At 38.7% G+C, this 23,578-nt stretch overlaps 1 protein-coding gene across 5 annotated transcripts in view; it reads left to right on the top strand.

Moving 5' to 3' along the window:
- KATNAL1 (katanin p60 subunit A-like 1) overlaps window positions 1-22,775 on the top strand; it is a 57,808-nt gene extending 35,033 nt beyond the window's left edge. For all 5 annotated transcript variants that reach the window (XM_010835898.1, XM_010835899.1, XM_010835896.1 and 2 more), the window contains exons 5-11: window positions 3,241-3,368; window positions 3,758-3,863; window positions 7,358-7,516; window positions 8,236-8,362; window positions 10,394-10,528; window positions 16,937-17,063; window positions 18,216-22,775. In XM_010835898.1, coding sequence (XP_010834200.1) covers window positions 3,241-3,368; window positions 3,758-3,863; window positions 7,358-7,516; window positions 8,236-8,362; window positions 10,394-10,528; window positions 16,937-17,063; window positions 18,216-18,414 — 981 coding nt within the window. In that variant the 3' untranslated portion in view covers window positions 18,415-22,775. The remainder of the gene's footprint in view (window positions 1-3,240; window positions 3,369-3,757; window positions 3,864-7,357; window positions 7,517-8,235; window positions 8,363-10,393; window positions 10,529-16,936; window positions 17,064-18,215) is intronic.
- The last annotated feature ends 803 nt before the right edge of the window (window positions 22,776-23,578 follow it).

Here is a 23,578-nt window from a genome sequence, read left to right as displayed (position 1 = left end):
CCATTTACTTAGAATAAAACCTAAACACCTCCCCATGGCCTAGAGGGCCCAGTGTGCTGACTTCTGACCATCTTTCCAACCTATTCTTATTTTTAAAAAATACTTTATTTTTATTTTTTTGGCCACACCGCACAGCATTCAGGATCTTAGTTCCCCAACCAGGGATCAAACCTGTGCCCCCTTCAGTGGAATCTAGGAGTCTTAACTAGTGGACTGCCAGGGGAGTCTCCCTCCAGCCTATTCTTTTTGCTCAGTACCTTTTAACTATACTGACCACTTGTTTTTTTCATAGCACTTCACAGTTTATGTGTGTTTGGCGTTTACTTGTTAACTTTCTGCCAGTAATCTAGCAGATAATCTTTTTTTCATGCACTGATCTTACACTGAAGGCACAATAGAATGTCTTGGACATAGATAGTCATATAAAATCCTATGATTCCTGTTGCTTCCAGATAAGTGTATACCTTTTACTTTCCCTTGATAGTGTTTATTAAATCCTCCCCACCACTTGGATATTCATATTAAAATGACTCTCTGCCTACTTATTTATTTATTTATTTTTTTTGGGTAAGTCTCAAATTACAATGGCATATCAAAGCTTGTTAAATCCCAGATATATCAGTTTCTGTTGCATTCTCTGGTTGATTTATTTTTAGAAGAGTTTTAAAAACGATTACAGAGTGTTCACAGTGATATGTTTGAGTGTGACTAGCCTTGGCCCATCTTTATTATAAAATATGATTCTAGGCTGAGCTAATTTTAAATTTGTTGACATTATCTTTGTTGTGTAGGCACGCCAGAAATTTACTCCTTTTAAGTGTCAATATTGGGATCTGTCATCTGAAGTACAACAATCTTCCTAAAAATTCAGTTTCATACCATGCTAACCAGAGACAGTAAATTTTTCATTTTGGAGTAAAGTTACCAGAGTACTGTTTGGTCATTTACCCAGTGACTTAAAGAACTGGAGCATCTGCCCACAGGGAGCCATTTAGTTCTCTCTGCACTTAGGATCTAGTTTATGGTTTATCTCAGATGGAGTGTGGTAGGTGAGGTTCATCCCGTTCTCTCTCTTCAGATTGAAGCTCAGGAAATTGATTAGTGTTTGGACCATTTTTCCTTCATTTTTGCCTTAACAGTAACTGTGGGGCTGAAGCTCCGGGGAGGTGCTTGGCTCTGTCTGCTAAAGTAGTTCTAGTGGTTGAACTGTCTCTGGCAGCTGAGCACGTCTCATTTAAAGCTCTTCAGAGCTGAGTAAATGTTGGCAGAACCCCATAGAAACCATAGCATATAATTCTTTTTTTTTTTTCAAGCTAGTGTGTTATTAAATAAAGAATTTGTGGTAAAGTATATTGCTTTAATGACCCTAATGATGCTATTTTAAAAGGTTCTTTTATCTTTGTCATTATAGTGACTTTATGATGTGGTCCAAGGACCTAACTAGGAAGAAACTCTGAACCCTGAGTGGGTACTTACACTGAGGGAAAAAGCTTTGTAAGCTGCAGTTCAGTGTCCCAAGTCTTTCCTCATCTGCAGCATCTCAGATCCTTCAGTTCAGTTCAGTTTAGTCGCTTAGTCGTGTCCGACTCTTTGCGACCCCATGAATCGCAGCACACCTGGCTTCCCTGTCCATCACCAACTCCCAGAGTTCACTCAAACTCACGTCCATCTAGTCGGTGATGCCATCCAGCCATCTCATCCTCTGTCCGTCCCCTTTTCCTCCTGCCCCCAATCCCTCCCAGCATCAGAGTCTTTTCCAGTGAGTCAACTCTTCACATGAGGTGGCCAAAGTAATGGTGTTTCAGCTTTAGCATCATTCCTTCCAAAGAACACATAGGGCTGACCTCCTTTAGAATGGACTGGTTGGATCTCCTTGCAGTCCAAGGGACTCTCAAGAGTCTTCTCCAACACCACAGTTCAAAAGCATCAATTCTTCGGCGCTCAGCTTTCTTCACAGTCCAACTCTCACATCCATACATGACCACTGGAAAAACCATAGCCTTGACTAGACGGACCTTAGTTGGCAAAGTAATGTCTCTGCTTTTGAATATGCTATCTAGGTTGGTCATAACTTTCCTTCCAAGGAGTAAGCGTCTTTTAATTTCATGGCTGCACTCACCATCTGCAGTGATTTTGGAGCCCCAAAAAATAAAGTCTGACACTGTTTCCCCATCTATTTCCCATGAAGTGATGGGACCAGATGCCATGATCTTTGTTTTCTGAATGTTGAGCTTTAAGCCAAGTTTTTCACTCTCCACTTTCACTTTCATCAAGAGGCTTTGTAGTTCCTCTTCATTTTCTGCCATAAGGGTGGTGTCATCTGCATGTCTGAGGTTACTGATATTTCTCCCGGGAATCTTGATTCCAGCTTGTGCTTCTTCCAGCCCAGCGTTTCTCAGATCCTTAGGAGGATTAATAGTTCTACCATATGTAACCTACTCTTTTTTTTTTTAATGAAATATATTTGATATATAATGTTGTGTTTCAGGTGTAAGGATATTTATATATATATTTTTTTTTTCAGATTCTTTTTGGTTACTATAAAACACTGAATATCGTTCTCTGTGCTAGTAGGCCCTTGTTGATTACCTATTTTATATATAGTAGTGTGTATATGTTAACCACATCTTCCTAACTGATCCCTTCCTGCCCCTTTAACATGCTTTTAAGGTTTAAAATGACCCAGGCAGGCATGAGGTGGTCTGATGTTGTGAAAAAGCATGAGTTTGGGGCGTCAGGAAGATCTGAGTTAAAATCTATCCTCAGACGTTTAGTAATTGTGAACTTGATTAACTTTCTGAGCCCCAGTTCCTTATCTGTAAAAAAAGGGGTAATAATACAACCTTACCTTTAGGGTTGTTGCATTAAACGAGATAATGTTTTTGAGATTTCTTGCTGGGCAGTAGGTTTTCAGTAAGTTGGTTTTTTCTTCCTCTGTATTAATGCTTGAAATATTTTTAGTAGTGGCAGAAATCCCTAGCAACCCCAAATTTAGAGATATCAAGCTTGTTTAGTCTTAATGTGCACCTGTCCCCTCAAGAATGTAAATTTGAAGTGTCTCCTAAGGTTGGCCAGTTCATCTATTGCTGATGAATTAAAAAGGGGAGGATGGCCTTGGGGGTAATTAGAAAACACTATTTTAAAAAAAAATGAAAAAATAAGCCATTTTAAATAGTTTGACTGCAGTATTTTGAAGGCTTAATGATTGTTATTGATATTTTTTTTTACACGTGTCCCCAGGGAAGGAAAAATATGCAAGATGGTACAAGTGATGGTGAAATTCCAAAATTTGATGGTGCTGCATATGATAAGGACCTGGTAGAAGCCCTTGAGAGAGACATCGTCTCCAGGAACCCAAGTGTTCACTGGTGAGTCTGTTATGTTCTTGAATCACAGCTGCGGAGAAGGCTGTAGGTTGGCTTGGTGTGTCTTGTCTTGCTATCCATTCACCTCCTGATTATGATTTCACCCATAATATGAGTGTGCAGACTTGGCAGAACAATTGTTCTTTCAGAATACAGCCAAGACATTTTCATGTTAATTCAATGTTGACGTAACCAACAAAGGTTGTTAATTGAATAATGTCCTGATTTATAACTGTAGTATGTTTTCACTGATGATTTTATACAGTAAAAATTAGAATACTGTTCTTCCTATAAGAACAATTTCCTAAGTGAAAAACAATTCAAAGAGCTGCTAATGACCATAAATCAAAGGTGACCCCGAATAAGCATGAAACGTGGCTGTTCTTCCAAAGGGATGACATAGCAGATCTAGAAGAAGCTAAGAAGTTGCTGAGAGAAGCTGTCGTCCTTCCCATGTGGATGCCTGACTTTTTCAAAGGGATTAGAAGGCCATGGAAGGTGAGAATTTATTAAAATAATATAGGCATAAAACTGCAGCTTGCATGATAAAGAAAGCCAGCGTTGTAGTTTCCTTATGCATTTATTAACATGGTCTGTAAAGGTTGGGGGAGGCTGGTATATACCTCAGGTACCTGGATAAGGATTTGTGGTTGAGATGCTGCCTCTGCCTGGCAGAAGAGGGGTTGGGAGTGTTGATGCTGTCATCTTTAAAGTCACTTCCCTCAGGGGCGCTGAGCTGGAGACGAGTTTTAAGAATTTTCCAGGTGTCTGTTTCTGTAATGGAAAGTTAGCAAGCAAATTAAATAGTAATAGTACATAGTCATAGAATAAGTGTTTGATCAAATAAATATCTTTTTAAAAGCTGACCTGTTTCTCAGTAATTAATTATTTTGATCACTTCATCTAGGCCAAGTATAAATTCTCAGAGGTAATGAGAATATTTAGATCTTTCTAGCTTGCCCTGTACTTTGTAGTCTAAAGCCTGCCCAGGACTCGCGCCTCCCAAGTTCAGTGCTTTCATTCCAGTGTATTAAAAAAGCCCTTCCAACAGCTGCTGCCTGAACTGTTTTTGGTCTTAGCCATAGGCCGAGTCTTGCTTTGCTCTGACTGGCAGAATGAAATAAAAGCATGATCTTACTTTGCCTCTTCTAGATTAGCTGGAACGTCTTTTATGTTCTCAATACCTCCTCCATATTTGTGCCCAAAAGGAGAAAGGAGGAGAAATTGTGTTTATATCATGGCATTTTGATTGCCTCTCACAACTTAAAAGCTTCTATAGACTGTTTGTTATCAGTTCAGTTCGGCTCAGTTCAGTCGCTCAGTCGCGTCCGACTCTTTGCAACCCCATGGATTGCAGCACGCCAGGCCTCCCTCTCCATCGCCAGCTCACGGAGTTTACTCAAACTCATGTCCATTGAGTTGGTGATGCCATCCAACCATCTCATCCTCGGTCGTCCCCTTCTCCTCCTGCCTTCAGTCTTTCCCAGCATCAGGGTCTTTTCCAGTGAGTTAGCTCTTCGCATCAGGTGGCCAAAGTACTGGAGTTTCAGGTTCAACATCAGTCCTTCCATTGAATATTCAGGACTTATCTCCTTTAGGATGGAATGGTTGGATTCCTTGCAGTCCAAGGGACTTTCAAGAATCTTCTCTAACACCACAGTTCAAGGTGCTTGGCTTTCTTTATAGTCCAACTCTCACATCCATACTACTGGAAATCCCAGAGCTTTGACTAGACGGACCTTTGTTGGCAAAGTAGTGTCTCTGTTTTTAATATGCTGTCTAGCTTAGTCATAACTTTCCTTCCAAGGAGTAAGCGTCTTTTAATTTCATGGCTACAAACACCATCTGCAGTGATTTTGGAGCTCAAAAAAAATGAAGTCAGCCACTGTTTCCCCATCTATTTGCCATGAAGTGATGGGACTGGATGCCATGATCTTAGTTTTCTGAATGTTGAGCTTTAAGCTAACTTTTTCACTCTCCTCTTTCACTTTCCTCAAGAGGCTGTTTAGTTCTTTTTCACTTTCTGCCATATGGTGGTGTCATCTGCATATCAAAGATTATTGATATTTCTCCTGGCGATCTTGATTCCAACTTGTGCTTGTAATATCTATTTGTTATAGATATCTATTTGTTTTAGATACAGATATCTATTTGTTACAGATATTACTAATTTAGGGAACTTAGTACCATAAATTTCCCCCTTTATAATAACTTTAAAAATAATGTTTAAAAGAAATAATAAGGCCTTCATAAAATAGGTATTTAAAGGGGTTTTAAAACACCTGGAATGGTAGGTGTGTCCTAGAACCAGCCTGGGGAGGAATAGTTTCAGGGAGAAGGGAATGAATGGGTATTGGCATCAAAGGTCAGAAGGAGAAGAGAAGCTGTGAGTTAAAAAGTGACCATTGGGTTAGTCAGGTATTTTTAGTGAAGCAGTGGAGGCAGAAGTCAGACTGTAGCTCATGAAGAAACAGTAAGCATATTCATTTTGATGTTTGGCAAAACTAATACAATTATGTAAAGTTTAAAAATAAAATAAAATTTAAAAAAAAAAAAGCTCAACATTCAGAAAACGAAAAAAAAAAAAAAACAGTAAGCATAAAACATTTCTTTAAGAAGCTTGGTCAGGAAGGGAGAGGGAGAGGTAGATAGTCATTAGAGCATTTGTAGGGTCAAGTGAAGGATTTCATTTTTCAAATAAACAGGAGAGGAGATACAGGAAAGAGAGGAGACAGTTGAAGGGGTAACATCACGAGGAGGTGACGTGTTTGAATGCTGTCCTGTATCTGTGAGCTATGTTTGTGCACAGATGCTGACACTGGAAATCATCTGGTCATGGCCATGTTAATGACATTATGAGAACTGAGAGGGCATTAAGAGGACAGTGGAAAGAGAAACAGGGCCTTTTTTGTAGCTGTGCCTATACTATTAGTTGTCTTTACAGTTTTTGAAATATTAGTCTCACGTATAGTTAAAGGTTTCTTCAAAGCAAAAAAATTTTTTTATAAAACTAGTGTTTTAAATCGTGCTGATCCCTCGTTGTCCTGGGTATCAAAATTCCATAGCTAGAAGCAGGTTTGGACAGTTTCTAAATTTAGAGTTTATGAAACTTTGCTATGCACATAGTTTTCAAAGTTTAACTCCTCTAAAGCTTATTAACAAATGGCTCAGAATTCATCTTAAGATCACCAACTATTATGCCAAAAAAATGTAGTGTTAAGTGTATATCTGAACTCTCACTGAAAGTGTTAGAAGAAAATGGTAAGTATTTAAAAATCTTCTAGTCTAAAGGACTGGAAGATTAGTGTTCTTGGATAATTTGTACTCCTCAATTTATTTTTATAGAATACTTCTGTTTATTTGCTTTCAAAGGTGAGAAATAACTAAAATTTAGATTTTAGTCTATATTTGGCTTTTTCATTACTAACAGTGTTTTATGTAAACTATTAACTGTCCAGCACAGTTAAAATGATAGCTAATTTGATTGCTTGAATCACCACTAGATTTTAGTTACTTTATAAGCTGATAAATGGATCTTTATTTCTGATCTAAATTATATATTGTGTGTTGTGAAGGATAGGTTTTGTGTCTAAGGAGGGCAAAGGATATATAATTCTGCTCCATGTGGTAGAAAATGTCATCTATTTTCATTGCTTAAACAGAGCAGTCAGTCTTAAGCTGTGCCCAAGACCATCCATGTTTGTCTTCTGCCAGGGCCTCTCCAGATGTCCCAGGCAATTCCTTGTTGTCTGGGCCCGTTGTTAGCCCACCTCTGAGTACCTCTGATACCTTTGAGACATTCTGTGAAGTAATTCGTCATTTTAGTTTTTCCTGTCTATAAAATGAAACGTGTCGAATGCACCATGATTTTACTGTGACAGTTGAACTTCTCTTTTGATGGGAAGAGTTTCGTGTACATTATTAGCTGATGATATTTTATAAAAAAGTATTTTAATCTGATAAATCACTTAATACATCTTTTGAAATTTCAGGGAGTGCTGATGGTTGGGCCCCCAGGCACTGGAAAGACCATGCTGGCTAAAGCCGTGGCCACCGAGTGCGGCACAACCTTCTTTAATGTCTCCTCTTCCACACTGACGTCTAAATATAGAGGCGAATCTGAGAAGTTGGTTCGTCTGTTGTTTGAAATGGTGAGTGATGATATGTTTGGGTTTCAGAGTCCCATTTGTATAGGCACATGGTATCCCTGTAACCTAGATCCATTCACCTAGGTATCTTTAAAAAAGGTCAAGTGTAGTTGTTTCAGAGTTCTTGACACTAGTAAGACATGAGGTGGTGAGTTTTGTGGAGTGGCTCTTGTGTCTTCAGCTTGCATTCCTCTCTGAGGTTGAAGCCCCGTGGCATCCCATCCAGGGAGGGTAGAAGAGACTTGGGAAATGTGTGTAGTTTGGAGGATATTTCTGGCTCTGTAATGAGTGGATTGAGCAGAAGTATATTTTAACATATATTTTGAAAACCAGTTAGGAATTGATCTATCATTAAAGTTTGTTCCTTTTTCATAAACATTTGCAATAGTTACTTAGGAATGTATATTTGAGGATACATTGATGATTTATCTTTAGGAGCGTTTTGTATTATGGAAGTTTTCAAACACAGAAGTAGAAAGATAGGACCATGAATCCTTGTGTATCTGTCACCTGACTTCACCAACTGTATAACTTATCTTTTATTTTTAGGATTTTCCTTTTCCTGATATGATTAACACATCAGTAACCAAAGAGTGGCATTAAAGCAATGAAAAATTTCTCCTCTTTTTTACTGTTGTTTTAGATGGAGGAAAATGGCATTTTAGAAATTCAGTTTATTTTATGAGATCATTAAATGATTTCTTTCAAATATTTTCACAAAGGCTAGGTTTTATGCCCCCACCACGATCTTCATCGATGAGATAGATTCTATCTGCAGTCGAAGAGGAACCTCTGATGAACATGAGGCAAGTCGCAGAGTCAAGTCTGAGCTGCTCATTCAGATGGATGGTAATTGATAATTAATGCCTCAAAACTATTCTAGTTCCCTTTTTGAATTTTGTGTAGATTGATTTTTTGGAAATTCTCAGTGAATGGACCAGAAGGCCCTGAAGTTTATTTGTAGTCATTTGTTCATCCACCCAGTTGTTCATTTCTTCAAGCACTCAGAAGGTGTCTGCTGCATACTTGTACCGTTTCAGGTTCTGAGGTTACAAAGAAAAGGAATGTCATGGCCTTCAAGGGGCTTACTGTTTAGAGATGTGGTCCAGGGTCCCAGAGGTCTTTAAAACTCCTAAAAGGTGTTCAAATGCTGAACTACTTTCATAATAATATCAAGATGTTGCTTACTTTTTTCACTCTCATTCTCTTGTAAGTAAAACAGTGGAGACTTTCAGAGGGTATAAGACATGTGGAATATCACAGTAGGTGAAAGGCTGAAGCAGATATGAGAATCCACCTCTCCTCTGTTGAGTCAAACATTAGAGAGATTTGCAGAAATGCAAAAAAAAAAAAAAAAAAAAAAGCCGGCCTTCTTACTAATTCTTTTTGGTTTTAAAAAACAGTTATTTTTGATAAACTATGTTAATTAACTATGTTAATAAATAATGTATTTTTTATTGTTAAAATGAATTAATAATTTTTAAGTCTCTGTATAGTTTTTAATAATAAGTGTTGAATATTGATATACTCCACACACACTAAAACTCTATGAGGCTCAGTAATCTTTAAAGGTGTAAAAAGGATTCTGGGACCAAAAAGTTTGAGAACCACTGTTCTAGTTGAGAAGCAGGCACTTCATAGACAATTACAATATATTGCTAGTACTGTAGTAGAACTAAACTCTGAGTGTAGTGAAAACACAGTAGGAGGGGTACCACCCAGATGAAGGGAATCATAGAAGGGAATAGCCAAAGGGCTTTGAAGTATTGGTAGAAGTTACTCAGATTAAGAAGGAAAGGCTTTGGGGAGCCATTGGAGGAAGGGAGTAATGGACCCAGAGCTGCTCTTTAGAGATATGTGACTCTGATTGCCAGGCAGTGTAAGAGGTATAAAATAATTCAGTACTAGGAGGCCCTTCCCTCAGTGAGTTTACCATTTTTGTGTCTGTTGAAGTATAAAAGAAAGGAATGTCTGTGTTGTATTTTTTTTTCAAGGAAGAATGTGGAGGAAAACACAAAAACATTTAAAAACATCACCAAATACAAATTTAGTAGCTGAATTTTATTGCTGGGTATTTGTGACCATTAGTTGGACAGCTTAACTCTTTATAATAATGATTGAAATAAGAGTTTAGTAATTTATTAAGAAAATACCATTGAATTAAGTTGTTTTAAATCTACTACTTTGTTATATCAGACTCAAAATTCATATTGATAAAGTTTGTGAGTTTTTGATAATTTTTTTTTGTTTATTCTTCAGTTTCCATTCTGTAAACCTGGTTTTTTGTTCTAAAATTTTAATTCTGAGAAGATAGACCCTGTGTCCATATATTTGGTTTTGTGTAAAAAGAAATGGTTATTTTCAGTAGCAATTGATTATTACATTCATTCTGAAATTTCTTGTTTATTTTTTCTCAGTCACATATATTAGAAGGACAAAATTATTGCAGTATAATGTCTCTCAAAATTATGATTGCATGCTAGTATTAAATAAATGTGAACTCTATTCTGTTCTCCTTTCTCGAGAAAAACAGAGTAATAACTAAAAAATTCATGATTAAAAAAAAATAAAGTAGTAAAACAGCATAATCTCCCTTGCCTCCTCTTTGCAGAGGAAAAACAACAAAAAAAAAAAGATTACAGAAAAAAATTAGATTTTCTTATTGGATTAGACTTCTGCAATAGACTGTGGGAATTCTTCTACCTCTCTGTCTCCTCTGTGGATCTGTCTGGTTTCTGACACCACACAGGTGAGAAGGACCACATCATGTTTGTCACTGAGCCTCCCACCAAGCCTGTAGCTGATGCTTAGAAGTACTGGTTGAATGAAAGAATAAGGGACTGTAAGAAAAATGCTCTTCTTTGCCCTTGTTGTCCATAGGAGTAGGAGGAGCTTTGGAGAATGATGATCCTTCCAAAATGGTCATGGTATTGGCTGCCACTAACTTCCCATGGGACATTGATGAAGCATTGCGGAGGAGATTAGAAAAAAGGATATATATACCTCTGCCGACAGGTATGATGCCTTCCTTCTACTCTATTTTGATCTTTCTTTTACTCCTTGTTACCTTTCTCTGTTTCTCTAAGTCTTCATTCTGTTGGCATTCTGCTTATAGAAGTTTATAAATAACCAATTTGCTGTTTTTGGAGACAGGCTACAGTGAAGTTTCTACATTCAGGGCAGTGTTGTTTTTTTCCCCCATGGAACATGCTTTATTTTATTTAATACTAATACAACCCTGTTAGGTAGGGAATGTTGATCCCACTTCACAGCTGACCAGTGTTCCCGAGGTCCCAGACCCAGGTGTAATAATAGCTGATATTTGTGTGCTTATACTGTGCTCTCTGCTGTCTTAGCTCCTCGACGTACTTACCCAGTACTCCTGTGTGAGAGAAAATATATAATTAGAAAGATAATTGATGACAGAATTTTATAAACTGCTGAGGAAAGCTTAGCTTGGGGGGAAAGATACGAGTTGATGGTACAAAGGCAGAGATTCAGCTTTCTTTGAAATATTGGAGAACATAGACGTGGCTGACTGTTGAGATTTTTTTTCTAAACTTATTTTCCTGTATGAAAAGGTTATGTCCATTGTGGGTAATGACTTTTAGGTGCTTCTCTTTGCTTATTACTAGTCTGAACGTGTGTACCTTGTGACCGTAGAACTGGAGAAATTGCTTTCTCCTAAAGGGCTCCCAAACAAATAATCATAATCAGAACTCCACTATTTCTAACTTCTTTCATCTGTGTTAATTAATTTCACAGGTGTTTATTTAGCTCTTTGCTATTTGAAGGACATTTATTATTAGGTATTGTGTCAATATAATGTGTGACCCTTGTCTTTAGAGAGTTCCTGTATGATTGGAAGGGAGCCATACACCTACCCAGTTTAACTGCAGTGAAACCAGGGAGCACGTGATACTGGGGTTGCCCATAGTCTTTTGGGGTGGAAATGAAGAATAGTAAATTCTGACCGAGGTGCTGAGGGGAGACTTCATGGAGGAAGTTGCATTTTTCACTGAATTTCCATAGAGAAGGATGGAAACAGAGGCATGGCTGCTTGAAAATGAGTAGACAGCTATTGTGGGATAATCTGGTGGGATAGAAGGGTGTTGAAGAATCTGATGGGTAAAGGGTGTGGAAGAGACAGAACTATAAAGAAATGTGGGAAGACAACAGGCCTGAAAGAACGGTTTAGAAATCTAGAGTAAAAGGAATGGAAAGAAAAATAGATTTAGAAAGTTAAAAAAATTGAAGGACATTTTATGAACAAAATCTATGCCATGAAAAGACGTTTTTAGTTGGAAAAAGCAAGAAGTACAGGAATGAAAATAGATAAAACAAGAAAAGCCACCCAAAAAGGCATATTGTAAGATATGTAATTTACATAAAGAAATATGCAGATTTCTTTTAGATTGAGAGGCAATTAGAACTTGATGGCAAGGAAAGGCAGAGGATGGGTTACTCTTGCCATTGCAAACAGTCTTGTTTTACTCACAGAGTCTGTGGATCGGGAATTTGGATAGGGCACCGCAGGGATGCTGTGTGTGTGTCCCCTCATGTCTGGGGTCACAGCTGGAAGGTCAGCAGAGGAGGTGACTCCACGCCGAAGCCTGACTTATCTGGAGTGTCTCCACCTGGGGCGGAGGCCTGGGGCCTCAGGTGGAGCACCTCTGTGTGTTACTTGGGGTTATTCCACGTGGCCTGGGCTTGTGCAGGCATGGCGGCCTCAGCTGATCACGTTTCATACATGGTCGCTCAGGGCCTCAGGAGTGATTGTTCCACCGGAAAAGGTAGACGGTGCGGTTTTTTTGAGCTGGCCATGGAGGTCAGGTAGTGTCATCTCTTGGTACCCTGGGTAGAAACGTTTACAAGCCCACCCATTTTCAGGTGGAGGGGAGTGAGACCACCAGTGGGTGGGGATGGCATCACGTTGTAGAAGTGCATGTGGACGAGAGGCTGTCAGGCCACCTTGGTGACTCCTGTCTGCCGTGGTCAACATGAGGAGGAAGTCAGGTAACAGGCTCAGGTGGAGCTTGGCTGCTCACTGAATACCTGATGCATCTGAATGACGACAGCAACCTCCTGTCAGCCTGACGACTGCCTTTCTCCAGCACCTTCGTTTAGTTATGCTTTGCTTTTAGACTCACCTCCCTAAACCACCAGGGCATCACAGAGTCTCTTAGACTCCAAATGATTCTTATTTCCTATCACATCAGGGTTAGAGCGCTTCTTTGAAGCTCTCTTTTCAATACCTTACCTTTCATTTTTGTGTCTGCATTTCTTAGTATTCTGTTTTACTTTTCTACTTACATTTTTTTCACGCGTGCTTCTTCGTACTCTCATGTCACGGTTTACAGTGCTCTCATTTCCCAGGGTGTTTTCTCTCTTCCTTTCTATTTAAATTTTATTGGTTTTTCTGAGTCAATGAAAACACACCAGTTCTTTGAGGTCTTCTTTGCCCTGACCTGTCTCCCTGTGTGGGCTCCACTCCCTTGGCCGTTTCCTCTGTATTGTCCATCTCCCAGTTGGTCCTTTATAGAAGGGCTCTGGCTTTCTCTGTCTCCCTCTAGTCCTGTTTGTTGATTGACTGGGGGTGGTGGGACAATGACCACTTACTGCGTGCTGCCTATGGGCTGCGCCTTTCAGGTGTTAGCTCATGGCACGGGGCTCGTGAGGTCGAGTCTCTTCTCACCTTTCCTCGTGAGAGCCTGAAGCCCCGAGGGTTAGGTGTCCTCCCAGGGCAGCAGAGCTGGATGTATGCCTGGCCCTGGAGCACATGCTGGTTACCCGCCGTGCTGGACGGCCTCGGGTACTCAAGAAGAATTGTTACTACAAGTGTGTGATCTATCTGACAGTGTTTATTTAAATTTCAAATGTGTACTAACTTGGTCATGTAGCGTTGACAGTTCTTTATGCTGTTGTTGCCACATTAAACCCTCATTAAATCCTTTCACAATGTTATTAAGTATCATTAATTCAGTTTTATAGAGGTGATAAATCCTACTTAGACTCTTCTAACAAATCATGGATAGAACCAGTGTCAGAAGTTACTTTCCCCACGTCATGGTCACTGGGGGAGAGGAGCGTGCTGCCTACTGAGCTTCAGTCCTACAAGGCCTTCACGTAGGAGCAGGCTTAGGCCCCAGAGTTCCTTGAAGTTGGCTGTTGGGAGTTTTATTTCTGTGGAAGAACGCGTTATGTTAAACTCAGTGTTTTAAGTTCTTAGGACAGGCCACATAAAACATTCTGATTTACAAACATAGTGATGTTCTAGTACTGGGACTAAAAGAGCAAAGTGATATTCATTCACTAACATCCACCTGCTGTGTGTGGAATGCTACCAACTGCATTGGAGCCTAGAGTTTCAACTTAAGAATTTAGCGGGGACACAGTTCAGCCCATAATATCCATTATGTGGTCATACCACAATTACCCATCATGTTATTTGATGGCTGTTAATGCTTATTTCCAGGTTTAGGCTGCTCTGCTACTCTGAGCATTCTTCTATGTGCTGTAGTGGTGCCAGTGCCTAAGTTTCCTTAGGCCATGATGGAGCATTCCGTCCTAGGAGCGAATTGCTGGGTCGTGTAACGTAGCTGAAACATCAGTAGATAAATCCAGTCTGTCTTCCAAAGTGGTTGCTCTACATCAGTGTCTCTTTTGCTGTCTCGTATACACGGTTATTGTTACCATTTTTCTAAATTCCATATATATGTGTTAGTATACTGTATTGGTGTTTTTCTTTCTGGCTTGTAGAACAGTCTTTTGGACTCTGTGGGAGAGGGAGAGGGTGGAATGATTTGGGAGAATGGCATTGAAACATGTATAATATCATATATTAAATGAGTCGCCAGTCCAGGTTCGATGCACGATACTGGATGCTTGGGGCTGGTGCACTGGGACGACCCAGAGGGATGGTATGGGGAGGGAGGAGGGAGGAGGGTTCAGGATGGGGAACACGTGTATACCTGTGGCGGATTCATTTTGATATATGGCAAAACCAATACAATATTGTAAAGTTAAAAAATAAAATTAAATTAAAAAACAAAAAACCCAAAGTGGTTGCTCTAGTGTACACTCCTCCCAGCAGCATGTGAGAGTTCCCATATGTGCATTTCTCCATCTCCTAGTCTTGTCAGACTTATAAATGTGTGCCAGTGCTTATTGTGGTTTACTTTGTCTTTCCTTTACTATTAAGGAATTTGAACATCTTTTCCTTTACTGATTGGCCATTTGAATTTTGTGATATACGTGTGCAAGTTTTTTGCCCATTTTTCTGTTAGGTGGTCTGACTTTTTCTTACTGATTTGTAGGAATTCTTTAACTATTTTAGATATAAGTTTTTTGTCTCGTCTGTTGTATTTCTCAAACTCTGTAGATTGTGTGTTTTCACTGAGTTTATAAGCCGTGTCTTTTGATGAACAGGAGTTCCTGATTTTAATATGGTCAATTTATTAGTCTTTTTGTTTGTAATCGATTTCTTTTATGTCTTATGAATACTTACTCTGAGGTCATTAGGGTAGATTCCTGCTTTATCTTCTGAAATGCTTATGAATTTGCATCTTATATTTAGATCAGTAATACATCTGGCACTGATTTTTATGTATGGTGAGGTATGACCCAATTTCACTTTTCCTTCTGTGAATAGTCACTTCTGGTGTCATTTATTGAAAAGACTTTTTCTCCCACTGCCTGAATCAGGTGTCCACACTGTATGCCCTGCTCTGCTTCTGGGCTTCCCATTCTCTATCCTGGATCTGTTCGTCTGCTTCTGCAAGAGTGTTACAGAGATTTGAATCTTATTGCTCTGTAGTAGGGGAGAAGGCAGTGGCACCCCACTCCAGTACTCTTGCCTGGAAAATCCCATGGACAGAGGAGCCTGGTGGGCTGCAGTCCATGGGGTCGCTAGAGGTCGGACAGGACTGAGCGACTTCACTTTCACTTTTCACTTTCATGCATTGGAGAAGGAAATGGCAACCCACTCCAGCGTTCTTGCCTGGAGAATCCCCGGGACGGGGGAGCCTGTGGGCTGCCGTCTGTGGGGTCACACAGAGTCGGACACGACTGACGTGACTTAGCAGCAGCTCTGTAGTAGAGCAGTTCCTCCCACCTTGCCTTTTTTCTTCCAGAGTGTCTTGGTTATTCTTGGTTCTTTCTATTAACATTTTCATATCTATCTGCCTGTCAGGTTCAAACGTACCTGATGGAGTGTTTTATTGGAATGCCTTAACTCTGTAAGATCATATGGGGGAGAATTGTCAGTGTCGTGAAAGACGGCACAAACAGAACAACACTGGGGAACTGTTTAAGACTGAAGAAAATTAAAGAGACAATAACTTAATGCCATCTGTAATTTAGGTCTTTAAGAAAGGATTGAAAGCCTGGGACAAATGTGGACATTTCAGTCTGGATTGTATATTAGATAATCCTCACATACCGGTGTTAAATTTCCTGCTTAGTGAGATGACTGTATGGATACCTTTGTTCCTAGGAGACACTGCTGAGTAATTTAAGGTACAGTGTTGTGATGCCTGTAGCTCCTCACAGTTGATAAGGTAGGGGAGTAGAGGAGAAGGCAAGGGGGTGATAACTGGGTGACAGCTGGGGGATCTAAAGAAAAGGTAGATGGTGTTCACTGAGTCTGTTTTTACTTGAAATTTTTAAATTTTCAAAATAAAAATTGAGATAATTAAATTTCATTTTGCCTATTAGAAAATAATAGAGAGCCACATCTGAACTAATTTTGCATCATCTTAGTGTGCTGTATTAAGCAGATTTGCCACAAAAACTGGTGGTAAAACAGCAAGATTGGTTATATTAAAAAGTCTGCAGTTTGTTTGGGCTCACTTCATACACATTTTCAGTCGCATTGGAACAACGAATGTCTGTGAGCTGGCTCCCCATTAAAAAAAATACATTAATAAGCGTTTTGTGCCAATTGCTAATTTCTAGGAAAAGAAAACTAGATTAAAAAAAATACTGATTAGAGTTCTAGAAAGCTTTTCCTGTGTCGTACTAGAAGATGAGCAAAGTAACTCAGGAGTTATACTCCATGTGCTCTAGTTTCATAAAACTAGGCTAAGTACATTTTTGTTTTTACAAAAGGATTTCTGGTGCTAGAATACTAATGTTTTTATTTTTCATAAAGGATCTCAAACCTTTGTTCGCATGGCAAGTGTCTTCACAATCTTTTAGGAAAACTCCAAGTTTTGTTTCAGTTATTAGTCATTGCAGCTAAGGCCCACAGGAAGTTACATGATTCCAGGTCATGGGGTAAATCAGTATTATCTGTAGACTCAGAGTTATTTACTCTTCTTTGCATTAGACTCTGTTTCTTTTCCTGAATGTTAATAGATGATTTCTTAACAAAATGGTTTGTAAAGTAAAATATCTAATAGTAGCAAAAAAATCTTTTAACAGCAAAAGGAAGAACTGAGCTTCTGAAAATCAATCTTCGTGAAGTTGAGCTGGATCCAGATATTCAACTGGAAGATATAGCAGAGAAGATTGAGGGGTACTCTGGTGCTGATATAACTAACGTTTGCAGGTATTTTTTTTTTTTTTTAATGATCTGTGACCTTTTTGTATTAGTTGTTTTCTGTAACACTTCACTGGTCATTGTTAGCTGAATAGTTATATAACAATATGTTCACCTTGTATAGCCTTTGATTTTTAAGAAATTGTTTTGCCTAACTTGTTAATAATAACTTCAACAACCTGAGATTAATTTAGCCCTAAATTGGAGCCTCACTACATCAACATAAAATAATATCATTTAGTTTGGGTTAGCATTATTTTACTACACACAGACGAAGAAAAGTGATCAATTTTATATATATATATATATATATGTAAATATCCCTTTCAGTTTAGTAACATAACTTTTAGACAGTTCACATCACTCAAGAGGATTTTTTTTTCAGTACTTAACTTTCCTGACAACACTTAAATTGACATCAGTAAAAACCGTGATATCTATGTTACTCATTTTTTCTACGATTACTTTTCTGTGTACATCTAAGTTTAGTGGCACTCAGGAAGCTCATAACAGCTTCTACTATTGCTATAGTAAAATGTATAAAAATGTGAAATTTTGATTGGCTTGTCTGCCTGTTAGCTATCTTGTGAGCAGTCATTGTCTACTTAACCTGCATAATTATTTACAAGTGATCAAGAATAGAGTTGAAAATAGGATCTGGAGAAGCCAGATTTTACTTCTTCACTTGCCCACCCATATCTACTGTGTGTACATGTATTCATGCTCCAGGGAGAAAGGTTCTTGACTTTTCTTCCCCTGCTTAGATTGTAGACAAACTGGCATAAGATTTAAGTTATCCTAACATTAGCCTTATATTTATTTCCAAGTCCTCAATTCCGTATTTCATAATTCCCCTTCAGTTTCCTAGACTTCTGGGCTGTCTGTGAAGAACAAGTGAGGGAAAAGAAAATTCAGCACCATCTGAGCCCAACCTAGACTTTTAGGATTCACCAACAGTCCCTTTTATGGTTAAATCCTTAGCACCCTGTCTTCACCTTTCCTGAACCCTCAGGATGTCTCTCTCTGAAGTGGAAAATTCTGAGCGGCATCATAAAAACATGTAAAAATGATCTTTTGAATGTGTTCCCTTAACTTTATCATAATAGATGTGTCTGAAACATTCACAACAGTAAATTCTCACTGATCCTGGTATGTTTTTAGGGATGCATCCTTAATGGCCATGAGACGGCGAATCAACGGTCTCAGTCCAGAAGAGATCCGTGCACTCTCTAAAGAGGAGCTTCAGATGCCCGTGACCAGAGGAGACTTTGAGTTGGCTCTTAAGAAAATCGCAAAGTCTGTCTCTGCAGCAGACTTAGAGAAATATGAAAAGTGGATGGTAGAATTTGGATCTGCTTGAATTTCTGTCAGCTCTTTCATTTCTGGTATTTTTGTCTATAAAATGTGAAGAAATTCCAGCAATTTTTTTTTTTAAAACAGGTTTGAAACTTTTCATTGGAGAGATTTTTCTCTGAAAGGAAAACAGTTTAAAACCACAAAGAGTATACATGTAGTTGAGAAATAAGAAAAGCCTACACAGAGAGCCTGACATTCACGTGTCCATGCGTTATGACTGCACACCCGCACCAGAGTGCAGAGGGCTGAAGAAAGTGACCTATGTGCTGTTGTAGAAACTCGTTTACAGAACATCTAGAAGGAACTCTGTTTCTGACTTTGCATTTTTTTTCCTCTTCTTTGCTCTGAACATGAAGGACCTGTTTCTGTTGACTTTTAGCATCAGAACAGGGTTTGTGTCAGAACTGTTCCTTATTGTGAAGAGTGATAGTTTTGGAATAAATAATGAATCTGCTAGTTAAACCTTCAGCATTCAACCACTACTGTTAGAGGCTGTTATACCGTTTGAATGTTTACCTTCCCCTCCCTCACCATTTCCTCCACTAGCTATTTAATCACTTATTGAGCTTTGTGGGGGTGTATAGCTTCATGCTTTGTGGTTTTTGAATCATCTTGCCAGGTGGCTCCTCTGGTCTGGAGTATTTTTGCTGGCAGTACTTCATATTGGAAGGGCGGGAAAAGTATCATGTTTGCATAAGACCTTCCTCTTCGTTCTAGACTTCTGAGTTTGTTTTCACTCTTCTTTCAATAAGTTCAACAGATCAACCCTTGCTCTAACATTGTTTTTTGCTGAATTTGCCTTTCGTATTCTAAATAAATGCTTTGGTATTCTAAACAAGTCCACTCTCTTGTGGCTAATGCAAAACAAAGCAAACTCTTTATGGTTTCTGGACAGCTTGTTTATTAACAAAACAGCATCGTGCGTAATGAATGATGTTCAGTTGAACGTTTAGAAACCATTCCTTGTCTAGGTTGAGTGCTTGTATGCACACTAAGGTTAGGTTAGAAATCAACCTTGCTCATTCACTTCAGCAGGAATTAGACAAGAAGGAGGCCAGAAAAAGAGAGGCCGTGTATCTAGTTATGAGTAGCCGAATGTTAGTTTTTAAAAATTGTTATTTTGACTGGGCAACCTATGCTTTGATAGTCAAGCTTTAAAAAAAATTGTATTGGATGGTATCCTGAATTTTCAATTTTAGACAGTAGCTAATAGTTTAACTAAAAATAATACAGCTTTTTTCACAGTTGAAGTTAACTTTTAGCAACTTGCTTAGGAGCTTTTGCCCTACTAAGACTATGTAACTTTTAGATAAGTCTGACTCTGACCTGCAGTATTCATCTGATGCTTTAAATCGCCCTCCCCCTTTCCTCTGAGGCATAGATTAGAAGAGATAAAATCATGAGATATCATGATTTTAATTGAATTAGTTCATCTTAATTCCTTTTATTCATGAACTTTTAAAAATAAATAATCACACTAACATAATCTTGCAGACTATTGCCAGCCAGTAGCTTGTTTTTTTCATGAAATCCAAGGGGTCATGGTTAAAACCTTAGTGTTTTGATTGCCAAAAATTTTGTATATGCTAGTTGATTAGTTAGACCATATTTCTAGATTTTATGTTATTTGTCTTGGCTTCTGTTTCAATTTTTCCTGACTTCTTCATGCATAATAACATAGTAATTGTGGTTTTTTAAAAAACTGTCAGTTGGTTAGTTCCTGGGAGCTTGTCTTCACTGTGTTCCGTCAGTCGTGTGTGCTTTTTCACTTCCCTGGTTTTTCTGTAGAGGATGGTGAATGCTCGGTATGTCTTAACCGCTTAAAGGATCCTGGCTCTAGCTAATGAAAATGAAAGGCACGGTAACCTGTGTGTGCTTTGGAAAGATTATATATGAAAGTTTTTCTCTCTTCAAATTTGCTTTAAAATTAGAACTGGAATCCATTTGCTTGAACAATACAACTGTTATAGACCTGGCTGTTTACAAGAACCATTTTTGCCATTTCCCAAGCTACATGTTTATTCTGAACATGTACACATGTAATTGTGGAGAACCTGTAAACCTGTTACATGTTTATTGCAAACATTTTGCTTGGATAATTCCTTTGTTTTTAGAAGGAAATTAATATTCATGAAATGTGCCAGACAAATGGCTGAAACCTTCTATAAATCCAAGTAGAAAGTAGACGTTGGCGTCCCAGATTTTGTCTTCTAGTCAGCAGCATCGTCAGCGGTCCAGAATGACCAGATACGTGTTGGGCTTGGACCTCTGCCTCCAAAAATGCCAGGACAGCTTGAAAGAAGTAGCATGCTATGTTCTAGCTGCCTGTGGGGGCTTTGTTTGGGCTCTGGAGATTGCACTTTTTATGATGTGATATTTGACTGTCAAAAAGTAGGCTGAAATCACTAATTATTCAAAAAATGAGCAAGTGTCTGGTGAATCTACTGTAAACAAACATATAGCTGCTACACCAGGAAAAATACACTGCCCAGATTTTCAATATAATTGTCACTCTTACACTTCGCTACGTGTAGGCTGACTCTTTGAAACATGACATTATTGATGCCGTAGGTTTTGAACAGCTTGAGTTTGAATTCCTTCCTGGGAGGTTTCTGTATACGCTGCTGAATCCATGATGAGAATCATAGACCAGCTGACACTGTTCTGTTTTTACTCTCCTGACCCTGAAGGACTTAGAGGTCCAGTGAGGGACAAGGCAGGCATTTGCTTGTCCTGTGGGCTTTGGCTCCTTCTGGGTTGTTTTGATCATTGAGTCTTGGCATTATAGATTCCCACACTTCCGTTTCTCTTGCGAACAATAAGTCACCTTAGGGTATTTCCTGTGTGATAGGCATAGAATGCTAAGGGTAATTGCTGGCCTTTTCCAAGAAAGGGCCGCTTTAACCCCATAAGGAAGCAATGGTAATCATTCTTTTAACATTCGTTTTGTATCTTCTGTTCCATAACTGTTTTGATTGTATAGATTTGTTTATATACTATATATACTACTTACTTAGTGATGTACATAATATTTATGTGAATTTAAAAATCTGTCACAATAGAAAAGGGTAGGAATTATAGTTGGAAGGCATATTGGAGGAATTCAGATATTTAAACCCCAAATGTTTTAGTCTCATTGCTGCTAACTTTTTTTTCAGAAAAAGCTAAAACCACATTATAATTACTGTGTTTACTTATTTATACTTTTAAATTAGGCTTTTTATACTTACTTATTTAATTTTTTAGGACATTTGCTTTTAATGTTGTTTTCTCTTGTGGAAACGATATGAATATTTAAAAAATAAAGCCCTAAGTAACACTTATGTTTTTAAACATTCACAAATTGACAGTAATTCTTTGCATTTTTATTAGTTTTTTTTTTTGGCTCTGAATAACTCTTTAACTTGAGGGATATTTCTAAATTTCCAGTTGACTTGTTAATAAAAACAGGAAAAATATGAAGGTAATGTCATCAGATTTAGTTTTTTTATTTTCCCTTTCTCATTTCTTGATTGATTTTATTATATATATATATAAATAATCTAGATTCTGCTTTGTCACCAGCAGTGTGTACGTTTCTGGAAATTTGGCACAACAAATAGGGAATTAATATGGAGGTTTTCCTCCAGTGAAAGGACTCTGATTTTATGTTCAAAATTATAAGACACACTTTTGTTCTGCAAGCTCTGAAATGACTAAATATTACCCTTTGGAAAACCTGAGTCTTTGCACATGTCATTTCCGGAGTCTACCTCAGTTCAGCAAGCTTAGTTTCACGTGGGAATGAACTGAACCATGTTGAAATTCAGTTCATCATCTAGGCAGATTTGTTTTTTGAATGGCTTCCTTCTCTCTCCTCTCTCACTCACTTTTTTTTTTTTTTTTTAACACTGAAAGTTTAATTGAAGATGCTGGTGGTTCTTCCTCTGGCAAAGTCACACCCTCCAGTTGAAGCCTCTGCAAATATCTACATTAGTCTTCCCACCTCTGTCACGGCGGCTTGACCACCAGGGCACACTCGTGTGGCAAGGACCTAACCCTTCCTGTACAAGGGCCTGAGTGCTTCGTGATCACACACAGAGGTGGGCACGCGACACGTCCATTCACACGGCAGCAACTGATGCCCTCGGTTAAGGCTGTGCAGACACAGCGTCCAGTAAGAACGCTCTGTGCTGTGGTGTTCTGTTAAGATTCTCGTTTCAGTGTCTGTGTCCCAGTGTTTTGAACCTAACTTAAAATGATGTTTCCAAATTGTATTTATTAGATGTGCTTTTCCTTACATTTTGTGTGGCCACATTGCTAGTTTCACGAGCTGAGCTGTGTCTGTGCATAGAGTGTAATTTGGTAATAAATTTCTAGAGCGTGGCTTGTCGGTGTTTTCTTTGTGGTTCATGTTTGATCTACAGTCTCTAGTCCACTTATTGCCACCAGTGGGAGTAACAAATCCCTCGCAACAAGGGATGACTTTTTCCAGAGTTTTAGTTCTTACAAAATCACACATTGTAAACCCATTATTTTGTGTTTGCCATGCATTATGCTAATAACTTCAGGCTTGATACAGGTAAGATAAGAATGGCTTTTCAGTTAATTTTCTTTTAACAAATACATTTGTCTTCCTTGTGTAGGACCATTTTGCAAAGTGGGTGTTCCATAAGGTGAATTTTCTGGGTGTCTATGTCTTATTTTATGAATCCTCCAAAGCTACTTTTTAAAAATTCACAGGCTTTATTTTTTGAGCAGTTTTACGTTTACAGAAAAATTAAGCTTGTGTGTCCGTAGAGTTCTCATACACTTCTTCCATCCTCACCTCACCCCGCCATTTCCCCTTTTATAGGTATCTTCACTTCAGTGTGATTGACTTGTTTTAGTTGGATCAGTATTGATTATTACTAAAGTTCACAGTCTACATTTCACTTCACCAGGTTTGACAAAAGCATCGTGTCGTCGTGTCGTAAACCCACCATTACAGTGTCGCTGACCTAAAATCCTCACCTTTGCCCCTTCTCTTCACCCCTGCACCCAGTGGTCTTCCTGCTGTGTCCACAGCTTGTCTTTTTCCAGGATGCCATATAGCTGCAGTCGCACAGCGCGTGCCCATTTTAGACAGGCTTTTTTCACTTAGCCGTATGCATTTAAGATTCCTCCTTGTCTTTTTGTGGCTGATGGTT

The sequence above is a fragment of the Bison bison genome, unplaced genomic scaffold (genome assembly GCF_000754665.1).
Source record: "Bison bison bison isolate TAMUID 2011002044 unplaced genomic scaffold, Bison_UMD1.0 scf7180017864056, whole genome shotgun sequence".
Taxonomy (NCBI): Eukaryota; Metazoa; Chordata; class Mammalia; order Artiodactyla; family Bovidae; genus Bison; species Bison bison.
Note: the sequence above shows the minus strand (reverse complement) of the source record. Positions and strands in the feature narration are given on the sequence as shown.